The sequence below is a fragment of the Ciconia boyciana genome, chromosome 5 (genome assembly GCF_034638445.1).
Source record: "Ciconia boyciana chromosome 5, ASM3463844v1, whole genome shotgun sequence".
NCBI lineage: Eukaryota > Metazoa > Chordata > Aves > Ciconiiformes > Ciconiidae > Ciconia > Ciconia boyciana.
In genome coordinates, this window is record NC_132938.1 from 58,269,277 (window position 1) to 58,294,084 (window position 24,808).

Sequence of the window (24,808 nt, forward strand, 5' to 3'; positions counted from 1 at the left end):
ATAGTTCCACTCTTTTTTTCTTCTGTTTTGATCTGCTCACTACTGTTCCTTACTTTGCAGAATAAAAAGGTGTGATGTGAGATTCTTAAATCTGATTCACTGTGTCCTGACAGTTCATAGAAGTGCAAAGCATAGAAAAGCAGAATCTGGCAAACAGCTGGCACATTCTGTTATATTTATGGGTTTTTGTAAGATTGTCTGCCAGAAATGACCATACTCAAAAAAGATGCTCAGATAGAAGTCTTTGAACACACTTCTTGCAGAAACAAAGTGATTGTTGATACTTTCTATCTTTTACAGAAAGTAGAATACTTTGCTATAAAGTTGGCCACAATAAAACATCTTGAGACATCTCACGGAAGAAGAAAAGGAGTTTGAGAGCTGCTTGAGACTTAAGAGCAAAAGCTTAGGAAGAGGAATTGCGATTAAATATTTTTCTATAGTTTAAATTAATGAAATGTATTTAGCATTGGAGAAATTACCTTTGTGTTGTCAATAACTTTTAGAATAAGGCGGATCCAACTGGTTCTGCATCGTAATGACAAACTTTTAATTTGAACAGAGCATCTCAATTGAAAAGCAAACATATCTTTTTGCAGACTTTCATTTTCTCCTGTAGTGGCTCCTTGGTTGGCGGCTGTTATCTTAGGTCTTGGTTGGCGGCTATTCATGAACATGGCATTTTCTGTAAGGCATATGTTTATGCTGTCTGGGCCATCTTGTGATTGCTGTCTGCTTTTTGCTAAAGATCAGTAGGATTGGCTTTACTGTAGAAATATTTGATTCTTCCATAGGTAGCACAAAGCGAAGAGCAATGATGGGTCGGAGTGAAGCAGCTGTGCAATGAAGAATGCTGTGTAGGTGTGGTGAGCTGTGAAAGTTTACCCTCTTATTGTGGAGGAGTTAGTGTGTATGTGGGAGAGGAAGAGAGGAGCAGCAGGCAGTTGCGGTGATTTTGTTTCATTTTACATAATTTGAGACAAAATTTGGCAACTTTTTGTCTCAACTCATGCTCAGCCAACTGAAATGCGCATGGCATTTGGTTGCGTTAAGGCCTGTGGGAAAGCGAGAACAAGAAATAAGATGCCTGTCACCTAAGTTTTATGCGGCTCTCTACTGACTTGAAAATGCTGAAATAAAGTTGCATCACTGTCATAGATGGACTTGATGCATACATGGAGAACATGTTGATCTGTAGGCAGTAAGTCTTACTATGCAGCCTGCAGGGTAGCTCTCGTACAGTTAGTAATCTTACTTTGTGTGTTGACATTAACAAAGCATCACAAGAAAAAGCTGAGAACTTCGAAGTACTGAGCTTTTTTTAAACCTCCAGCTGGAAAAATGAATGCTTAGAGCTAATTGTTTTAGGTTTTGGGAATCAGTTGGCTTCCAATTTCTGGGTTTTTTGGTTAAATGATTGCTTTTCCAATAGCGAAAAGTAATTGGTTCCATGTTCGGACTATGGATACATTCCAAAAATAATTTTTAGAGTTTAAGTTTTAAATCTTGTCATTAATTTTATGGGGGTTTTGGCTTTTTCTTGCTTTTAAAAACAGAGAATATTAATATTGAAGAGAAAGGTACAACAAGGTTTATATTTTTAGCATCTTGGTGTGTTCACTCTCTGATCTGGTTATAGTCTAAGGTCTAGGCCAATGTTGGTAAACCAGTATTTGTAAAACATGTTGAAATTTTGGGGTAATTTGTACTATATGAGAAGTCTTGATTTATTATAGAGAGTTTGCCACTTTGGGGACCCTTCCACGTTACGTGTTCTTGAGAAACGAAGTAGAATAATGCTTGTTTTCTCCTGTGAGGGTACTGAAGCTACTTAGAAGACCGCAGCAGGCTGTACTTTCTGTTTAAAAAAAGATAGGCAACTCTCTTAATCAGCAAGTAGAAAGATGAGAAATTAAACAACTTCTATGTGTTGATATGTAACTTCATGAATAAGTGCAGGAATTGAGTCTTTCATTTGAAGATTTGAGTTCTGTTATAGTGGTGGAGCAAGTGCGTTTTGGAGCAGTTCTGAATGTCTTGCAGATAACAAAGTAGTCCTCAGAGGTCTAACGTTAAACGGTTTCCCTGAGCTGAGCAACCAGAGAACTTCAGGAGGTTACCATTTTCGGAAGGTCTGAATATAGCTACTCCTTACTTGTTTTTTTAAGAACTATTTTTTGTTTGAAGGGAAAGCAGCTTGTTAGGCACAATTGTATGAAGTGACTTAGCTTTCAGTTGTCCTCTGGAACATTTTCTGCAAAACAGGTCAGAATGTATCTGTAAGAAGATATGATTCTGGTTTTTAAGCTATATTATTCCTGGTTTTCTTTCCTATTTTTAGTTTGTGTATCACCAATAGGAGTTGGTTGTTTGGAGGTGGGGGTTTTTTTTGTGTGGAGTGGGGGGTTGTCAGGGCAAAGGAAATAGGGGAAAGGTTAAAAAAATTTCCAAAAAATCATTGACTAACCTTTGATTGTTGCAGTACTAATGTTTTTAATGTGTTTTGTGTTTTATAATAAAGGGTGGATCTTAATTTTTTTGTGTTATGTGCCCTTTTTAGATATGGTTTTATCATTCTGTTGTATGGGTTCCTGTGCCTGTGCAGCAGTTCATTTCAGCCTGTTGGCTCATTATATTAGTATCGGAAATACCTATTCTTTTGTGTTATTGTTATAATACTAGGTTTACAGAAATTTATTTGACAAGTGGGAAAATGTCTACCCATTGTAATCATGTAACTTCATTTCCAGATCTTCAGTTCATTAGCCAACTTGGCTAAAACCTATAAAATGTACCAATTCTATTCACTTTGAAGTTTTAGTAGCATTTCTGTTGTTGTTGGCAAAGTTTCCACTGCTAGGATTGTGCTCCCCTGAGAGAATATGTAGCTTGCAACAAATCTTACTGGTATGCAGACAGTAATACCCCAGGCTTTGTATTATGCTGTGTTGTGCCATAATAGTTTTATATCTATTTCCATTTGACATCTAAATCAGTAACTTATTGGAATCACTGTTTTCCTTTTTAAAACCCTCTGTTTTCAGACTCCACATGAAAGCAAAATTATTTTCTTATTAGCAGAGATTAATTTGACTACTAAAGTTACTTTAGTTGTCCTGGAGAGATGATTTACTGCTCTTCTCTCCATGAGAGTTTCTTTCTTTTAAAAGAAAAATCTGTTGTGGATGAGTGGAAGGTGTGATGGCAGTAATACTCTTGCATCTTTAAGCAAAGCAGTGTGTGTAAAACAGTATTTGATTGTATTAGATTGCAAAGAAGGGAAGATGTTTGTTCATTCATCACTTTTGCAGGAGTAATATACCCCATGCATCATCTGACTACTGTATCTCTCTCTGGCTTTGTGAATTTTACTTTGAGAACTTTTAATTACACAAGAACTTTTAATTCCTAATTCATTGTCTTTTGCTTTTTTTTTTTTTAAGATATATAGCTGTGGAGAATTGAGTTCTTTGTAATAGAAGATCAGATATCAAATATAAGTTGATACTGAGAGTGCAGCAAAGGTGATAAGTTGACACTGGCATGAGCGTGATTGTTCACCTTTCAGTTATTTCTAAACCTGTTTTGTCTTCAGCATGGCTTTTGTTGCAAATCCCAACAGAGAATATTCGTACATTAAAGACAGATTTAGGTCGTAGTGTCAGAATGATCTTGCAATGAAATGGGAAGCTTTCTGCCAATTTCATATGAGAAGAGGCATTTTTGGGGCTATGATAAAGTTGAGACGCCAATGCATGCATCTGGATTGCTATTTTCTTACCAGTTCTTCCCTTTGTTGCAGTTGATGGGCAAACTCACAGGAATTACATCACGGTTGCTTGTGAAGATCTGCAAGGCGTCTTTTCTTCCCACCTATAGTCAGTTTTCTTTCTTGATTTACAGATGAGGCAGCTGTTAGTACAGATTCTTTCTTCATCTTGATAACTGAGAGGGTAAAAGCACTGTCTGCTGCAGATACAACTGACTGTAACTGTATTTCATCATTCTGTTGCTACTATTTGAGCTTTTATGGTTAGACACAAATGTTGCAGAGAAGGAAGTAGGCCAAATTTCATAGCTTTCAAGAAATAAGGGCTGTACAGAAAGCATACCTAGTTTCTGGAACAGTAGAGAAACCCAGTAAAAGGAGTTGAACATCCTAAAAGAAGGTTAGACAGCATTTATTTGTGCTCTTGCCTTTACTGGTCTTTTGTGTTTCCTGCTTCTTTAATTTGTTAGCTGGGTGCCTGGCATTCCATTTCAGTGGAAACAAAGACAATCAAAATCAGTGCTAAAATAACTCTGAAGGTGTAAACCTGCAATAAAAGTTGTATTAATCAGAGATGAGTAAAAATACGATGAATTCTGCTTAAAAGAAAATAACAGTAAATTCTTAAAGTATGCACAACAACAATGTATGAAGTATTCTGTATATTCTGAATAAATTTATTAGAAAAGTTCAGAAATTTTGGTGGGATGTTTCTGTTTTCTTAGTCTCAAAATTCTGCGTATCCTCAATAAATTTTTCAACTAAAAAACAGGGTACAGGGTTCTCCTGTCCAACCTTTTCCCTTTTATTTCCTTTTTTTTTTCCAATTTATTCAGACCTTTCTTTCTGAGAAGGTGGAATTTTTTCTGTTTCATGAAGGAAGAACATGTTTTCTGCAGCTGGGAAGAAAAGTAGCTTTCCTTCCAAAATACTTGAAAGCAGCTGTCAAACATCAGATTCCATTTAGCGTTGCTTTTTGTTTGGGCTTTGCATTAGGAGGTGGGAGCCCAGCTTATTCACTTATGAAATTTTCTTATTCAGCAACTGATTTTTAGAACTACTTCATGTGGTAAGAGGTGGTACCGTTATTACGTTTTAAGAAGTCATTAATTTTAGACTGTCTGTTGTTTGTCTAGGTTTTTAGCCCGTTTCTTGGTAAAGATGGCAACCAACAGTGCAGTGCTGAACAGACTGGAGCAGAAGGGTGCAGAGGCCGATCAAGTTATTGAATACCTCAAGCAACAAGTTGCTCTGCTCAAGGAGAAAGCTAGTAAGGAATTGTCTATCTTATGATAAACTTGTTAACCAGATGGTTAACATTAAATGCTCATAGGGAAAAATGAGAACATGGACAACTTCATTGGTGCTGTCAGCCTTTTAAGTGTGTTTCAAGTTCTCCAAGATAAAGCTTGTAATAGTAGCACTGCTTCACTGTCTTGTGGTTTGTGGGGTTTTTTTGAAGCTGCTTATTCTGAAATAGAAAAAGCATGAATGAGGAAGGAATACTGATACAAACAGATTATGGAAATTTGATAGGACACAATTGCATTTGCGGGGAGAAAGGGAGTCGGGAAGAATATAAGCCTATGCATTTGCCTGAGTGTGTTACTGCTTTTTCACCACTGTTGGATTCTCACAATAGTGTCATACCTTCAACTTTGATATTTTGTATGTATCGGTATCAGTGAATTAAGGTGCTCCATATTACAAACATGTTCAAGCTTTTTCTAATAGGTTTCTTGGAATTTTTTCTTGTGAGTCTATTTAGGGGACTGAGAAGCTAGTATACTGAGAGGCAACTTGAGTACTCAAGTATTGTAAAAATGGCTATTTCAACAAAAAAAGGATTCAGAAATATTTCTGATTGTATACTCCTTGAAAGTTTCCACTTTTATGGTGTATGGCTCACCATGTTTCACTTTTCTCTAAAAACAAAACCTCTGTTTGTCAAATTATGAATGCTAATTATTGAAATGTGTTGTTTTTAATATAGTGTCAACTCTAGTCTTGCAGGCATCTCTCCGAGAAGAGAAGAAACTCCGTGTGGAAAATGCTAAACTGAAGAAAGAAATTGAAGGGCTGAAACAGGAGCTGATTCAGGCAGAAATTCGAAATGGAGGTGGGGAAAAAAGTCCTGTCCTCATACAACATAGATGTAGTTAGCACAAAATGTAATCAAAACTATCTTAATTCATCTTTATTTTTATCTTTCTATATGTGAGTCTATGGCATTTCTTAGAAATTCTAGATTTTCTTAGGCTCCATGCCTATGACAAGTTACTTAATTCCAACATTTTAGTAATCTGCAAGCCTAACAGGTACATATGCCATATCTTAATCATACGTGGAACTGGTTCTTTGTATGTTTTTGTGCAGTGCCTTTCATAATAAGCCCCAAATTTGACTGATGATGATGACTCCTTATAATACCTTAGAAATTGCCGAATGTCTAACACTTCTTGATACTCTAAGTATTCAATCTAGCATGACTGAAAAATCCCTGTGGAAAATCAAGCCATAGTTCAAAGTACAGATGGGCAGTGACTTATTAGAAAATCTATAGTAATATAAAATTAGAAACAATGTGGTTTGAATTTTTTATTCCATGCTTTAGTAAGACCAGCCTTTCATTGCACTGTTTTTCCTTCTTTGCACTCCTCTGTGTAGCTCTGTTCAGCTCGCACCATCATTATATAATTCATATTAAAAAAGAAAGGAGAAAAAACAAAAGTGAAGTGTTTCAGATCCAGTGTGTCTTCTTTAAAATTACTTCCAAAGAAAGCCTTTTCTGCCCTCAACAGGTATTACTATTTTTACCCATGCTGTCAGTATTGTAAATTGGATGAGATAATATCCAGTGTAGCTGGATGCTAGCGTTCAATCATACTGAATGTCTTACTGGTAAAACAACACATTCAGTCTTCAGAAAGACTAGCATTTTATGAATGCAGAGAATTCTTTTTCTCCTTTGGGCATGATTAAAGCCCTTTCATGTAGTAAACCAAACCAATAGTTTATATTTCTCCATTGTCTGTTAGTCTGCAGCAATTCTTGACAGGCATAGGATATTTCGCAGAACCTCTGTTACGCTTGAGAGAGAAGTCTCAAGGTATATGATTTTTTTCAAGATGGGAAAGGACTAGGAAATTAATATTTGGCTTGACATGCATCTTCCTTTATTTAGGTAGTTTGTCTAAAAGGAAGTAGGACTAAATTCAGATCTTTTCTTTTGAAGTAAATCAGTGTATGTTAACTTTGACAGTATTAAGTAGTTGAGCAGAAAGTAGATGAACACAGAACATCAAAAATACCACTTGAGACATTCTTTCAAAAATCTGTGAAACAAAGTCTTTCCACAACTAGCAAGCAAAACAGCAAGCAAGTGGTTGTTGGTATAACAAATCTCAGATTCAAATTATTTTTAAAAATTGTTTATAAGAACGTAATTTGTGCAAATCACTTTAGTGTTGAAGAGAGCAGGTATCAACAAACACAGTGCAGTTCTTCAGGAAAGTTAATAAATGTCTCAAGTGTAAAAAGAAGCATGTATGCAGAATGGGGAACTGTATAATAGTGACACTAGAAGGATTTGTCAAACAGTAATTAATCATAGGACAGCCCATGTTGAAAGGGACCTTGAAAGATCATCTGGTCTGACCTTTCTTGGGAAAGGGAGCTTAGATGATATTGTCTAGCACACTGATGCTTACCCAGTACAATGATTTGGTAAAAAGCCTTAATGAGATTCTTGAGAAGAGCAGAATGTAGAAGGGAGATGCTTCTTATGCTTTCATCTGGTAAGACTGATAGTGAGATGATGTCCAGTATTCTATATCAGCAGTTTAAAAAGGAATATGAAGGCAATGTGGAGAATTTAGGGAAGGGAAATGAGGAATCAACAGGTCATTTCAGGGCTGCAGGTAATTTCTTAGCATGTGATTATTCAGGCTCAGTTTCTTAATCAGAAAAAAGAGTTGAGGAATTATCTGACAGACACATAAAAATGATTTTTATGTGTAGCAAATTACAGAATAGTCTCCAGCATGACAAGAGCTAGTAGCTAGAAACTGAAACTAGACAAATACAAATGAGAAATAAGGAGTTAGTAGCACAGATAACTAGATGTTGAAATAAACTACAAAAAGAGATGGTGTTTGCTTGTATGTTTTCTTGTATTTAGCACTTTTTCCCCATTTAAAAAATATGTAGTCAGAGGCATTGTTCTTAACTGATCAGAATAATCACATATAGATTGAGTTCTGAAATGTGTTTTGTAATGTTGTGTTTCACTACTCAGCAGTTGTGGTTTAGGTATTTTAAGAAAAATTTTCAGTTGTCTCTACTTTTTAATTTATGTTGGAAACTTAAAATGTCATAGTGTTCAAAGTTCTGGTACCCCTTCTAACTTTTGTGGGTTTCATTTTAGTAAAACAGATTGCAGCTCCTCCTGGTACAACTGTTTCTACAGCTTCGTTTTCAGATGATGTTCCACAACCTATACCAGTTGCATCATCTCCTGATTCCAAAGATCAAATTAAAGGTGAAGATGAAGAAAAGAAAAAGAAGGAAAAAGTAGAAAAAAAAGGTACTTCAGTTTTCTTAGCTGTGATACATAGTTAAGACAATTAATTTATGCAAGTGCTTTTACATCATTTTGGGCACAGAGAAAAAACAGTTCATACAGCCACAGTAGGAAGTGTGCTAGCTCTTAAAGTCTTGGAAATATTTGAAGCTAATGAAGGCCATCAAGTAAGCTACAGATTCTTACTTAAATGGGATACATGCCACATTTCTTTTAATGTGACTGAACTCCTTTATTTAAAAACAAACAAACAAAAACAACAAAAAAAACCTCTGCCCCCAAAACCAGCACAACAGAAAAAAGCAAAACCAAAATACACACACACAAAGGAGGAAAAAAAAAGTGGGGGAGGGGAGGAAGAGGAGGACAAGAAGTTTGGAGAAGTTTTTGGCAGACTGGATGGCTTTCTGTTCTGAGGCTTAGTTAGGTTTGGTTGGTTTTTTCCTTTTTCTTTTCTTTCTTCTTCCCCCTGCCATGGAAACAGTGCAAGCAAAAGGCAAAGACCAGCTCAGCAAAATACCTTGCCAGCAATAGTAGCATAATGTGATACTGAAGGAAGAGTGCTAAACTGCAGTTTTCTGCATCCTCTAAGTATGCTGTTGTGTGGGTGGTTGTGGTGGTTTGTTTTTTTTTTTTCTGGAAAATTCTTACAGGCAGTGGAGTTCCATCAGAATTGATCAGATACATCCATGTCAACACTGGTGAAATTGTGTGGCTAAAGGAAGTACTGGGTAAAGGACATAGGCAGATAGCATAATCTGGTTTTGGCATCAGGGAGGAAATGCAGGAGAAGGGTATGTAGGTTTCCTAACACCTTCCCTCCTGTTTTTCTTTTTTAGCTGTCTTACTGACTTCTGTTTAACAAACTCTCTCAATAGAAGAAAAGACATGTCTGTTACACTTGCACAAAAGTACAGGTGTCTATCTTGTAACTTAAACTCATGTTTTACAATCATTCTCTTATGCAAATTATTATTAATTTGCTATGAATTTATTTGTACAGCTTTTGAGAGTTTGGATATTATACTGATAGGGCATTGTATCTCTTTGATTTTTCTGGTGAGCTGTATGCAGGCTTATACGCTACTTCATATTTTTTGGTGTACAGCCTTTGACACATCAATATTCCACAGAGCTGTAAATATAGAAGCAGAGGCCACATGTCATATCAGGCAATTAACTGTTTTCTTCAAGTATTCAGTGACTACAGAGCAAGTATTCCGTTGGTAAGGAAAAATAAAACTTTCTCGTATTGTATTTCCCCTAATTTGTATAAGTAGTTTAAATTTAGAAAGCAATCTATTTGACTCTTTCCTTCCAGTGACTGTATTTGCAAAAAGTGAAATATAGTATGAACATTAAATAGAAGCGTTGAACAGGCTATTTCTATGGAGTTCAACATCTATTGTAGGTGACAGAAAACAAGAGGGATTTGAGATATTCCATAATTTCATCAATTTCAAGATTAAAAACCAAATTTTACATATTGGTTACTTTGATTGTTAAATACTATACCCATCTCATCTGTTTCCTCTCTGGTTATTCCCATATTCTTGGTTCCACTTCTTGCAAACTTCATCTGTGAGGCTTCTCTGGATATTGATTCTGGGCTAACTCTGACACTGGCCAGAGCAGTGCAGTTCTGTCTTTAGCCTGCGGCATTGAAATGGATGTTTTCTGTGCATCTGTATATATGCTGTGTACAGACATGCTTTGCTGTGTTCTCTTTTCCTTATTTGGTGACAGACTTCATTTCTCTAAAGTGAAATAAATAGAAGCTGATTTTTCGGCTCCAGACTACTGTAAGGAAATGTAATGAAGTGGAGAACAGTGGGGAATGATACCAAGGATAAAGATGGCAGGTCTTTGAAATGATCTTAGGTATTAAATATTAACTATTTTGATAGTATTTTTTCAGTTTCTCTTCAATTATTTTATATATGACCCAGTCATAAACACTAGAGCTTTTTATTCATCATATGTGAACTGAAATATTTTTGAAGAGTTATTGCTTATGTTAAAACAATACTGCTCTTTTGTTATTGGATGTATTATTTAATTTCAACCCTGTACTAGAGCAGTGATAAATGAATCAAATTGTATGCTGTGTCCACTTTTCCTTTTTTGCTCCCTAAAGAAGGGAGTTTAGCTACATTAATATGTAAGCTATCTTGGATGAAAGAATAACAGAATACACTTATTTTAAGTAAGCACTTAGACATTTCTTAATCCCCCAGAGATTATAGTTGTTAAACAAATCTTGAATGTCTTTTAAACAGGACAGTCTTATATACAAACTGGATGTAACTTGCTCATCTTGAAAGGAATATCTAAATAAGCAGCTGAGTATGGGGAGTTGTCATGGTTTAACTGCAGCCAGCAACCAAGCCCCACACAGCCGCTCGCTTGTTCCCCCCCAGTGGGATGGGGAAGAGAATCGGAAGAGTAAAAGTGAGAAACCTCATGGATTGAGATAAAGACAGTTTAATAGGTAAAGCAAAAGCTGCGCACACAAGCAAAGCAAAACAAGGAATTCATTAGCTACTTCCCATGGGCAGGCAGGTGTTCAGCCATCTCCAGGAAAGCCGGGCCCCATCACACTTAACAGTTACTTGGGAAGACAAATGCCATCACTCCAAATGTCCCCCCCTTCCTTCTTCTTCCCCAGCTCTATGTTCTGAGCATGACATCATATGGTGTGGAATAGCCCTTTGGTCAGTGGGGGTCAGCTGTCCCAGGCATGTCGCCTCCCAGCTTCTTGTGCACCTGGCAGAGCATGGGAAGCTGAAAAGTCCTTGATTTAGTGTAAGCACTACTTAGCAACAACTAAAACATCCCTGTGTTATCAACACTATTTTCAGTACAAATCCAAAACATAGCCCTATACTAGCTACTATAAAGAAAATTAACTCTATCCCAGCTGAAACCAGCACAGGAGTGTTGCTTCACTGCTCTTTTTTACAAAATACTATGTATGGATGATGATAAACCCTTGCATTGCCATCAGATAAAGACTCTGTATCAGCAGAACCTCATAAACCATGAGCATTTTCACACACTAGTATATTTGGGAAGTGAAGAATGTCAGCTAAGGTCATCTTGAAGGGTTGCTTTGCAACTGTAACAGTGCAGTTGCAGTGAGTTAGCATTGTCCACAGTCAGGAGCTGTTGTTAAGCACTAGTAACCTGATGACTTGTGATTGTCTAGTTTCCCTTTGCTGGTGAAACACCATGGCAAGACTTACTGGTAATTGCTAATTATTAAAACAGTACTATCAGGTTTATTGATGTGGCCTTTGGCAGAGTGCATATGTCACTTACATACATGTTAGCTACACTTAAAGTTCAGGATGATTTCACTTTACAAACAAGAAAACACCTCTCTCCTAAGGTGGTAATTACTTGTAGTAACAATCTAAATTGGAGTGCGTATGACAATTCTCCACTGGAAACTAGTAATAGAGGTGCTAACTGTTTACTTTTCATTTGTGTTTTACACTGGATTTACACTTATTTCTGAGATTGTAGCTCGCTTTTCCCTTGCAATAGTCATGTACATTATTTATGCTTTTTAAAATGTTTATTTCATGAATTAAACTTTCTTTAATAGGTGAAAAGAAGGAGAAGAAACAGCAGCCAGCTGCTGGAAGTAGTGATGCAAAACCTGTAGATGTTTCTCGTCTGGATCTTCGTGTTGGCTGCATTATTACTGCCGAAAAGCATCCAGACGCAGACACTTTGTATGTTGAAGAAGTGGATGTTGGTGAAGCAAGCCCAAGGACTGTTGTCAGTGGTTTAGTGAAGCATGTTCCTCTGGATCAGGTATTGACAAAATTATTTACTGATAGCTTTTCCTTTCCTAAAGTATCTTAGGACCTTCATCTGCTTATAGGATGTGTTTTCATTCTGCTAAAAGACTTTTACAGTTGTGAAAACAAAAATAAAATGCAAACGGAAGTAATACTTAACAACACTTGCCAGAAAATGGGGAAGTACCCTTACCCCAAATCAGTTCCTTTCTGTTTGCAGTGCTTCTATCCTGGGATCTTATTCTGACTCTTCTGTGATGCCATTGGTACACAGTGGACTCCTAAACCAAACAGATGTGACTCTCTCTAGGTTTTGTAGTATGTAGTAGAGAACCCATAATAACTTTTTTGCTGTCATCCAAACCTTTGAAACTTTTGCCTTCCAACTCTCTTTATAGCCCATTGAAGTGTTTGGCATGGCATAAAGCAAAGACCATGTAAATTTAACTGAGCTGGCAGTGAGTGGCTTAAACAACAGTGGTATGCAAAATGCATGTATTTATTTCCTTATCCGGAATAGAATCTGCCTTTATGCTTTTTTAGTTGATATACTTCTGTTTGACATGCATGGTTTATGAATGTCTTGGGAACAACCGGAGACTTCAAGATTACATTTTCCTTTCACGCCTCTTCTAGAGGGTTAGTGGAAGGGAGAAGTTGACTGAAGGCTGCTTCTAAATTCAAATGCAAGCTTGGCAATTAAAGCAATGCTGTACAGAGCAACTGCAAAACAGGTCATGAAGGAATTGATCTTAGTGTTGAAAAGCTACATTTTCTCAAATGCCTTTTCAATCCCTATTCATGCCCTGTCCCCATGGTAAGACTGCAAGTGTAGGAGGCAATTAAAATTGTGATTGTTGTTTCAATGATACAGAAAGTTATTGAATTGAAAAAAAAGACTGAATACAATAACTGTTCTGCACTGATCACCTGATAGTGTCCAGTTACTGGATTTGCAGTGGGCAAAAATTCAAATTGCTCATTTTTAGCAGTCTACTCTCAAGAAAGTGTGTAGAAAAAATATCTTAAAAGCCTTTCTAAATAAACTTACGAAGTGTACAGAATGCAGCAGCAGCAACAGTCTTTTGTTTAACCTGTTTTCTGTCTCGAAAAAATAATCCAAAGTACTCAATAACAAAGAATTAGGGATCATTCTTGCACATTCTTTGGGAACAGTTAGTTTGTGTGTCTGGTTTTGGTTTTGGCAAGTCTCTATTAGACAGTAAATTCTTAAGGGCCAGCTTCCATCTTTTTGTGTTTTTTGAAGTGTTCAAAAATGTGAAGGCCTGGCATGTGACTACTGCCATATATTTAAATAAAAATGTATATATCAGATCAAGTACTATAGACATAATTCACCAAAATTCAGCTATTTATGATTGCAGTGTTTGATGTGGTAATTTAGCAGTGTTTGAGGCTGTAGTATTTGTATCATCTGATTTTACTTTTGGTTAGGAAGCACAATGTGTATCTTCATTAACATTTCAGTATGCAGTATTTATGGGTGTTCTGTATGCTGGGTATTTAAAATATTTAAAATACACTGGGTGTTTTATTTCTGCCCAATCTTATCTAATACTGCGTATTCAGTATTTATGGGTGTGAAAACTTCTTGCATGCCCACTTTCTATGTGGTACCTTGTGTTTTTGTTCACCACTGGTGGTGGTGAATCCAAGTCAGAAGTTGCACCCTCAAGTATCATGTATAGATGGATACATGTGACATCGGTAACAGGGATATGGTACTGAAGCATGAGATGGACCATGCCAATGCTGAGCACTTTCAGCAGCAGCTGGGGAGAATTGGAGAACATTCTGAAATGTCAGCAGGAATTGACAGATTTTCTGCTACTGCATTTGGCTTTTTTAAGTGGATCTCTGTGTGCTCCTAGCATCAATACTTGTCTCAGGCAATCATTCTTGAAATTCAGACAATTCTCAAGTGTCCCTTTTTTTACCTCCTGAGATCCCCTTTAACCTAAGAGATCCTCATGTTAGTGATCAGAAGTGAAGGACAAGAATGCAGGGCATGTATCTTAAACTTAGCAAGAAGAGAAGAGGCCACCATGAGCCTCCAGAAACACTATCCTACAACCATTCTTTGTGAGAGGATGCATTACAGCTGTATCTGTTATGAACTATATAGTCTCATTTTTATAGCATAAACTTTTCTTTCTACTTAAATGGCTTAATCTTTTTTCTTTCTAGATCATTGTTTAAGGGTTAGTGTTGTCCATCCAGGAATTAGCAAATGGTAGTGGAATTCATATTTCTTTTTCTTAGATAGAATGGTAATTATATTCTTTATACATACTCTTGATCTTCTAATTTTCTTTTTATAGTCTGCAGGTCAAACATGTTTCTATAAATCATAAAGAGCAGTGACTACAGCATGACTGTAAACTTATTGACACATTCTGTGTAATATAAGACACCTTTCTTAAGGCAAGCCAGTTTTTTCCTGTGCTTTTGTAGCATTAGGCTTCAAGAATATAGTAAATGCTACTGTGTTTCTTTTCAAATATGAAACAAATAGAAATATCTATGTAACCAAACTTGTGACTTGTAAATTATATTTGCTGGCAAACTTAAGATCCAGGTAAGCATGTAATAAATTGAGAAGGGGTTTCTGTTGCTGTTGGCATTGCAACTCATTCTGGTTTTAAAGCAATCAGTGTGTCGGTTTTAATTCATATTCACTAGCCATTGCAGTCTGTCACAGTATCTGATTTTGAGATATAGAGGGATAGTTGACAATCAGTTACACAGGTAACTTCAAGGATTACCTAAGAAAAAGAGCAACTTAACACTTGTGCTTCAAGGATAAGGTCTTGGTTTTTCTGTATGGTAAATTTCAGGATTAACTTTTCCATGGTTTAGTTTCTTTGCTTTATTAGCAGCACACCCTCCCTCCGCTTCATTCTACCAGCATGTTGGGAAAATGCATTGTTTTATTCTGAATGTGAAGTAGCTGTGTGTCCAGCCATAGAAACTGTGATAACTAACATTTTTGCTGAAACTAAATCAGTTTCTCACTAGTTGAGTTGTCAGTTTTGAAGTTCCTGGATTTCTGAAACAAAAGGATTGGCTCTTTGGAAGGCCAGCAGAGGTTGTTACTGTTTCAAGGAGATATTCAAGGAGATAATATTTTCATTTCCTTTGCTTATTCTCGGCTTATTTATGTATCAAACACCTCCTGAGATGCCAAAGCCTTATCAGTTCCCTGTAGACATAGACTTGCTTCTGTTTGTGTCCTTTGAAGTGCGGAGATTTGCCCTATTGTTCCTAACTAGAATTTGCTTTACTGGTTAATAACACGTATGCAGAAGGAAACATACGCTTACTGTCCATCTGTGTCACCTTCAGCTGCTTTTCAGTAATACCCTGTATTTCTGATAGAACTTTTCACATACTGGGAAAGGGAGTCAGCTTTCTTCCTTTTTAAAAAAAAAAAAAAAAATTATTTTTTTATTTCTGCCCAATCTTATCTATCTGTCAGGAAACTCCCTAGTTTATTTTTACAGTTACTTTTGAAAAAATAGATTGTTTCTTTTGTTCCTCTAATTTATGGGGTTACTGAGAGTGGCCATCAGTAGAATTACTGGATCTGAATCTTTGTAGGTGACACGTTTCAGGGTTTTATTTATCATTTACTGTAAAAAGATCTCATAAGAGCAATGCAGATAGAATGATATGCGAACATCAGATTCATTCATAGCTCATAAACAATTTTTTTTGCGCTTATTATGCATGAATACAGAGGGGTTTACTATGGTAATTGAAGCCCTGTTTTCTGGAAACTTTACAGTAAGTCCCTTCTATAAAAATTAGCACAACCAGTTAAAAAAAAAAAAAAAAACAACTACAAACTTTTCCATTGTTAGGAAGCATTTATTTAGGTCTAGTTTCATTTTTTCTGTATACTTAGGGAATTGTCATTTATCTGAAGACAGCTTAAAAATTGAGCCATTTATAATAGAAAGGGAAAAAACCCCCTTAAAATAGCAATGCTCTAGTTTTGGCTGACCATCTTGGGGTGGGTTTTTCTTTTTGTTTTATAAAAATATTTATTTAACCTGGTGAGTTTTCTTACCATTTATTTGTGAAATCAATGCACACATCTTAGTATTAGAGAAGCTTTTCAAAAGCATTTGAAGATACTGGTAAAAGTGATGAGATAATGTGTAAGTTTGAAATGTTGATAAATACTTAATTTTGTAACAGTAATCAACTTCTACAGATATACATATATAATCATTTGGGACACTGTGGTTGGAGAGAAAGGAAAGATGTGATGCTAGTTTGGTTTTCTTTCCTGTTAGTTTGATGAAGATGATGATCTCCACTTCTGTATTAATGCAGTCTGGTTTTGTCAATTGTATAATCTGTAATAAAAAAGCAATGTTCTGAAGTCTAGAATTTTTTTCCAGTTAGTAAAAACTAAAGTTGAATACCAAATGCAGAAATCTTGGGGTTTCTTATTCTTATTCTGTTATTCAGTGCTAGATAATGTCTACAACTTGCATTTTAGACTCACTGACATCTTACAACCATTTCTTGTGTTTTGGGTGATTTATATCCATAGCAATAACATAAGAAATTTTCAGTCAGTGAGCTGCCTTGAAACTTATGCAAGATCAACTTTTCATTATAACTGGTTCATTTTGGAGATTTATATTTTTGCTTCTTAAGATGTTCTACTTGGAAAATATTAGTATACAGAATACTTGATCATGTGATTTTTATTAAGTATTAATCCTGAAGTTTTGTTTTAAGTTTATATTGTAATGCACAAAGACTGAAATCTAGAAATATGGATATATACGTATGTGCGCTAGGAGTATGGGAATTAAGGCTTTCTTACTTTCTGTCTGTCTCTTAATGTTCTGGGTGTAATTTTTATTCAGTTTGAAAGTGTGGTTTGTTTTCTAGACTAAAGTGTGTCAGTTTCCCCTAACAAAGTATGTTTTCTCAGATTTACTATTACAATTTTTATTAAAATAAAACAACAAAAGAAGAAACCTAGTTTTACAGTTTTGCTCTAAAAATTGCAGGGCACAGTATATACAGCCATTTTCAGTGGTTAAAAAAAATTCAAAGCATGTGGGTTAAATAAGGTAAAATGTAAGATTCAAGTGAGCTAATTATGAAAACATGTGTACACTTCCAGTACACAGTTTGAAATTTTTATCTATGAGCTAGCCTAATTTGTAGAGTGGGTTTGTTCTTGTTGTTATTATTTGGAAATTGTTTGGTAATAGTGCTATGTTGATAGTGGACTGAAGTGGTGATCTAGAATGAGTAAAGACGGAATGCAAGTGAAATGCATCGCCTAGTTTTTGTATTTCTGAATTGCACATTTTGTATTTCCATGATAATTGTGTCACAATTCAGCATTTACTCTATTATCCACTGGCCAATCTTAAGTGGTTTAAATGTTACTTGTTACTGGTGTGCAGGTGCTAAAATTATGCATCCGTTGCTGTATGCTTCTCTCATCCATGTTAAGGTCCCTTCATTGTAATTCTTTTGTTATAATAAAATAGAGTTCCCAAAAGTATGTGGCATTAAGCATTCGCACCCTTGTGTTTTCCTCCCCTAAGATGCAGAATCGGATGGCAATACTACTCTGTAACTTGAAGCCTGCAAAGATGAGAGGAGTACTATCTCAAGCAATGGTGATGTGTGCCAGCTCCCCAGAAAAAGTGGAAATTCTGGCTCCCCCACCCGGCGCAGTACCTGGGGACAGAATCACTTTTGAAGGTTTTCCTGGTAAGTAGGTATTCAGGAAATTGGAGGAAATAGGTGTGCCAAGGTGACCTCAGTATTGAAGCAGATAAAACAGTATTTTAAAGTTGGCTGCATTTCATGTTGAAATTTTCTGAATTAGTTATATTCAAACTTTAGCATGCTAAGACTGTGTAAATAAAGGATTAAAAATACTTAACCACCTGCCAAAAATTGGAAAATACAAGGAAATAACTGTAACTTGAAAAAGACGTATAGTACTTTAATATAAAATTACCCACTTCCTTTAAGTCTCAATAAGTATTTCTGCTTTTGAAATCTATAGACAAACATATTTGCACTCTGCACGTTACAGTAAGCAAATGTAAAGCATCTTTGCCGTCCTGCGCTCCAGGAATTTGTGCAGCACAACACAGGCCCAGACTGACTCGGGTCAACTGTTATGTGGATCACTGAGTTCTTGATGAACAGTGGTCTTGTAGTCAGGATTGCTGTGTCACTTCATCTTAAGAAAATTGGTCTAACTCCCAATATTTCCTATATTGGGTGGGGTTGTATGTGTGTGCATTTATCAACAAAGTATTCATCTTCAGGATGAATTTGTTGCTCAAAAGTTGGCTTTCACATGTGAGAAAATGGTGTGGCTTTCTGTTCCCTACAAAGAAACATATTAACCTTTTCAAGCTATTGCACCTCTGACAATTTCTAGCTGTACAGCAGTGTTTTCATTTATGAACCTCTTGGCAAGCTCTATGCTTAAACATATTTGCATGAAATACCTTTCATAAATATATTTTTATAATTCTCATGATTGAAACTGATGCTCCAAAAAGAATGTATATTTTGGTTGGCATATGATAAAGGAAGCAATGGTCTATCTAGGTGTGTTTGAAACAGGAGGAAGGCTCAGCTTGCTGTGATTTAATGCTCTGATTTAAAATATTTTAAAATAATACTGTGTTTCAGAAGGAAACAAGTCTTGCAGCATTTTTTTCATTTTTAGTTTTCTGTAGTAAAAGTATACCAAGCTTGCTAGTTGAGATGCAGAATTGGCAAGCTGTACTGAAATCTGAAAGGCTTCAGCAATTGCATTGACTAAATTGTAGGAATACTCACTCATAACTTCTAGTAGTTACCACATATCCGTGAGTAAAGATAGATTTAATATTGGATGTGTGAATTCTGTTACATGCAAGGATACACTCATTCCTTTCTGTTGCTGTGGAAATGGATGTGTAAGAGAGCATCAAACTGTAGAGTAAACCCTTCTAATGCTTAAGCCCTGTAAAATGATGTACAAGTCAGCCTGGGCATGTGGCTTTTTTGAGGGGTGGAGGGTCTTTATTGTTTGTTTTTGTCTAAGACATAATGTTACTCCAAACTTGTATCTCAAGTAACTTCATATACCTGGCATTTGAAAATAATGTGAGAGCTGGTAGTAGTGCTATTCTCTGTTAACCAGCATATCTTTTCTTGCAGATGACTAATGAGACCAGTTTTATAAAAATAATTAAAGCATTTGACTCCATAGTTACAGTTGCAAAAAGCTTTTCCTAGAGCAAATCAGTTATAGAAACATTTGTTTTAAAATTATTCCCAGGTGTTAAGGTATACAGATATTCCATTGACATTTTGATTCTTAAAAGACAGGGAATAAACTAAAGGTGGTGTAAAAGTTGTACTAGTTATAAAGTTATGACCTGCAGCCTGTGATACAACGTTTTGTACGCTTTATATCGGTTTCCTTCTGACAGGGAGCCAAAGACATAGAGCTCTGATAAGTGCCAAATGAAGGCTTTTACAACCCCTTTGCAAAGTGTATACATCCAGGGCTGTAGATCGTAGTCTGAAATATGGCAGCTGTTTCCTAATGTTTCATAAATAGCTGCTCAGAAAAATTGGTAGGTATGAGATTAAAGCTAATCATTGACTTTGAAAATATACCTAACGCTTAATAGTGCACAGTAGAGTGATGTATCTCCTAGTTACATAAAACTTATTTTAAAGAATTTTAAGACTTGTGATTTTATCTTGAAGTGAGTAGGAAAAAGGAAGAAAAAAAAGCATTGGTGGATGGAGACTTATAAAATCATTCTGACATCTGCTTCTGTAACAATTTCTTGTGTACTCGTCTTTTGCATATTGCCTTTGTAAACTAAGATATTAATACTGTTCATTGGTTGGTTTTCGTTTGCTTTAGGGTTTTTTTTTTAATTTCTTTTAGCTAGGGACAGATTGTTGCCACTTACCTTCTTGTCCAAATGATTAACAACTTTTGGTGGGTTTGATTCCTCCCTCTCCCCCACCCAATTTCTTTTTCTGGTTTGGTGTGGGGCTTTTTTGTTTGTTTGTTTTCTTCTTTTTAAACAGCTGGGTGGTTTGGTGGTTTGGTTTTTTCAGTCGTTTGGGGTTTGTTTTTTTTTTTATTTTCTTCCTGGGGAGGGGGGAACTCACGGGGAGACGGGAAAACTGTTTCTCATTTTTTAATGGGGTTGCATGTCTGTGTCTTCTGCTCACCCTTTTTGTGTTAAAATCTCACATGCTTCTTAGCTGCTGTCTCCTCAAAGGCAATCTGCCACTTTACGGATACTGTTATCAGAAGGGTAGAATCCTTGCTATGTCAGATGTCATTTAATTTCAGTGCTTAATTGTAACCATTTATATTCTGATCAGATTTTTTTTTAAAGAATAATTTTAAAGCATAAAGATTCAGTTTGAGTCCTTGAAATTAAAATAGAAAGGACAGCTGGGTTTTATTTTAGTTTGAAGTATGAAAGCCTATGAAGCAACAGAAGTGACAGCAGCAACAATAAAGCAACTCTAAAACACACACAGCTGTCTATCAAGCAGCTTGGAATCAAGTTATTTTTAAGCCTACTCTCTCCACCATACAAAACATTCATGAGATACAGGCTAGTTTTCCTTGGTCATTTTAGTCAAAGTAAACAAATACTATCTTGATTCAAACCAATTGAACTTTCTCCTGCAGAGACTTGAGAGTTTTCCTAGAAGCATCTTGAGTGTCATAGAGGAGTGATTTGATAAGGAATACTGTTGTCTGGAGGAGTGTTCTTTTTTTGTTTGTTTATTTGATGTCATTGCCCTTAGGGGAACTTTAACACCCTTTTATACTCCAATACATGAATCTTCAAGATCTGTTGGGCCTTTTTTGTATTAAGAACTTTACCAAATTTCTGGAAAAGGTCTGATTCATAAGCCATAGAAAAATCATTCCACCGCATGTCTGTAAATACTATACCCTCCTACACAGTAATTGCCGTAAGACAGCAATAATTCTTGGAGTTTTCACAGCTAACTGTGAAATCTTCTTTCTAGTAGTAGTATAATTGACACTTTGACAAAATTCTTCAATGCACACAGGAACCACAAATCTGTTATTTAAGTTGTATAATTAAAGAATCATTCTGGTCTAAGAACCCCTGGCAATTTAGTTAATAACTATCTCTTTAGAAAAAAAGAGATTTTTTTGGACCTTCTACACAAGCTACCAGTGCAGCAGTTAGTCTGTATTTAACAGGTTTCTTTGATGAAAGCTTTGGTGTATGGATGCTTTCTTTCAGTTGCATAGTTATAATCCACAGTGGACTAAGTGGTACTAACTTTTTGTAAGGTCATGCATTACCGCATCTTTTTGCCCCTTATTGCGCTGAGATATATTCTTTCAGTAGTTATTGAGCTGTTATAAAATGGAGAGATTTCTTGCTTATTACAATAATTTCTTTTGTAATACTTAAACTTCTAGACTGAATGACATATTTAACAAAATTTGGGACCTCTTATTTGGTTCTTTTTCTGTAAAAAGAGTGGGAAGCTTATTAAACCATTACAAGTTTAAATTTATTTTATTTATAGAAACCCTTCTAAAGAATATTTTCTGGGAAGAAGGAATGCAGTGAGGAGAAGTCACAGGAAAATGCACAGCCTAAAGCTCTGGTAGTATTTAAAATCGGTGCCTATGCTAATCTAATATGAGCTCACCACAGATCCCAAGGGAGCTTGATGCAGGGTTCCAAAGAAACTTATTAACATCCAAAGCGTGTTTTTTATAATAAAAGTCAGGTTTTTTTCTTACTGAAAAAATTCACTTGCTTTTTATATTTGAGGAGGGGAAAGGAAATGCACAGTGGATCATTTAACATTCTGTTTAATGATTTTATTAGTTCATATGCATTCACTTTGGTCTAAATCCAAGTCTGTCTTTGTTCATGAACTTAAGCATTGAGCAGGATTTTTATTTTTGTGAAAATGTGCAATTAGGTCTAAATGTTTAATTTATTAATGGTATTACTGATGTTTCTTTTAAATATTAAGTGCACTGTGGTTGTAAAAACAACTCTGCTGCATTATTGAATCTTGCTCTGGCAAGGCTAGCCTGCTTAACAGAGAAATCTGGACTGGTCTGCTTCTTACACAGTTACAGATATAGAAGCTACAGAAGATAGACCTATCTACAGGCAGAAGTAACTTACTTTTAAAAGCATTGAGAATGTGAGTAGATTGAACCATTGAAAATATTTAAAGGAGAAAAACAATAAGGCAGGCTGGAATGAGAGTAGTTCATTTAACTGCCTGTTGGTCAGCCAGTCAGGCATACACCAAGCAGTTATGAATTTCAACCAGCTAGCAGAAACACGTATGTTAAAATCCCTGTAGCCTTAATAGTTTTTCTAGCTGGACCTTTGAGGACACTGAGTAGTGGAAGATGAGAGTACTTGACATTCTGCTCAATTGGAGAGCTCCTCATTTTCCTTTAGGAACTCCTGGCTTCTCTGAGAGGATCTCAGGGAGGATCTGTTTACTAGTGTTTGTTTTATGTTTCTTGCTTGTTCTGGAACTTAAGATTTGAATAGTTTGGGCAGAATGGTGCCAATGTGGCACTCCAAGCAACTAAAAATATAAATATAGTGTGTCAACAATGAAATAGCATGGGATCCCTTTCGGCATTTAAATGTGCTCTAATTAATTTTTAAAACAACTGTTTTAATTAGTTTTTTTTAATTTGTCCTGCCTTTGTTACACACAAGAGGTTAAGAGCACCCGACAGCATTATGATTAAATAACTTTTTTAATGAAGTCTCTTTTTTCTTTAAAAGAATCTGCCTTGTATTAGAATTAATTAAATTTACTTGACCTTTGAACAGAAAATAATTGTACAGTGAATTGGTTGTCTTGCTTTATCTAGATTATGTCAGCAGGTAGCAGTTTATTCAGTATAAATCTTTATAGCAAGAGAGCTTATTTAGCTTAGTTTTGTTCCTATACTTTGCATTTCATGCCTATTTAAAAATAGGAAAAATATTACTCTGAAATACTTCACTATTCTATGTAATTAGTTAACAGTATTTCAAAACATTAGTAGAAGAAACCTGTATTTTGTGGTCATTAGAGATCCTTGAATAGTCAGATTTGCTAATGTAATTAGACTGTCAATACCTCTAGGGGGTAGGTAGCTTATCGTGGAGTACACATAGAAACAGGGAGCTGAGACTTATAGAGACTGAGGCCATAATGGCTGAAACACAAGCTGACTTCTAATGCTTTTGTTATTTTAGGCACCACAGCTTGTCATCAAATAGTGCAAAAAGTAGCAGAACAGTGTTGAAACTTGGGGCTAAAATTATATATAGGTATCCTAATTTTGGACTATTCTTGCCTAAGTTCAATATTTCTCAACAGTAAGGGAACCTGCCAAATTCACTTAATTGCTTATAAAAATTCATTAATTCCTAAACTTAAGACACTGACAAACCTGTGTATTGATGAGTAGTGTATTTCTGTGGTTCGCATCTACTTAATTCTTAGGAGTCCTTTTGGTCTCTAGTAAATTTTGTAAACCAACAACTAGCAATGGTTTGATTTCTTCCTTCAGACAGTATTTGTGGTCTGTTACTTACAACCTTTTTTCCCGCTGAAAGATCAGCATTTTGAGAGAGGCTCTCAAAATGGCATTTCCTGGACAATCCCTAATTCCGATTAAAGTTTTCATTTTGAGAATTGCAGGTAATGTTGTTTTCCCTTAAAAGTGTGTGCAGTGATGCTATGTGGGCTGTCACAGGTCTGTACACACACAGAGCTCTTGCTCTGCCTTTTGTATTCTTTGCTATTGGGTTATTCTTTGTTTTGAAACAGGAGATCCTGAGAAGGAACTTAATCCTAAGAAGAAGATTTGGGAGCAAATCCAACCTGATCTTCATACCAATGACCAGTGTGTTGCTACGTACAAAGGAGTTCCATTTGAAGTGAAAGGGAAAGGAGTCTGCAGGGCAGAGACCATGGCAAACAGCGGAATTAAATAAATAAATGGTTATTAGAAGCTTTTTCAGATGTTGAAATGGAAAGTAACGCAAGCACAATAAAAAACATGAATATATTACCCCTCTGAAATGCATGGCTAATACTTTTTTTTTGTTTGACTTGTCTTCCAGAGGTACATAATGTGTTATGCCTCCAACATTTTCACAATTCACTCATTCACCATGCTTACTGTCCTTGAGGTTAAGTGTTTTCAACAGTCATTAACCACTCAGTGCTCAAGACTTACTTGCCAAGGCTTGTTCATGGTAGAACTACAGGCAGGCAAGCATATTTTCTGGATGGCTAAAAGTTTTAGAGGGTCTATGGAGCAAGAGCATCTCAATAAGGAAAAATTTCTGCTGTGTTCCTCGTGTGCTAACTGCTCTTCAAGAGGTGCAGGACTAGCAGTTGGTCAGTGAAGACCACAGTTGTCTTCATTCTTCTAGTCACCTTTTAATAGTTTTTTCTCCTCTTCTTTCAAGCACTTTTCAGATATATTATAAGCCTCTGTAACTTTGTTCTTGGCTGTGTTGTCTCAATAGTCTGCAGACAATTGTAATGGGAAGATTAAACTATGGCTCTTTA

The 24,808-nt window shown here is 35.9% G+C and overlaps 1 protein-coding gene across 6 annotated transcripts in view; it reads left to right on the forward strand.

Annotated features, from left to right (window-relative positions):
* Positions 1-24,330, forward strand: part of AIMP1 (aminoacyl tRNA synthetase complex interacting multifunctional protein 1) — a 39,843-nt gene extending 15,513 nt beyond the window's left edge. The window contains exons 1-7 of one of the 6 annotated variants that reach the window (XM_072862702.1): positions 4,906-5,039; positions 5,763-5,888; positions 8,196-8,354; positions 11,962-12,173; positions 17,764-17,932; positions 21,782-21,862; positions 24,059-24,197. In XM_072862702.1, coding sequence (XP_072718803.1) covers positions 4,931-5,039; positions 5,763-5,888; positions 8,196-8,354; positions 11,962-12,173; positions 17,764-17,932; positions 21,782-21,825 — 819 coding nt within the window. In that variant the 5' untranslated portion in view covers positions 4,906-4,930 and the 3' untranslated portion in view covers positions 21,826-21,862; positions 24,059-24,197. Of the gene's footprint in view, positions 1-4,905; positions 5,040-5,762; positions 5,889-8,195; positions 8,355-11,961; positions 12,174-17,763; positions 17,933-21,781; positions 21,863-24,058 lie in introns of those variants that run through there. The other 5 variants (XM_072862701.1, XM_072862699.1, XM_072862695.1 and 2 more) reach the window with 5 other exon arrangements.
* Positions 24,331-24,808: the final 478 nt, after the last annotated feature.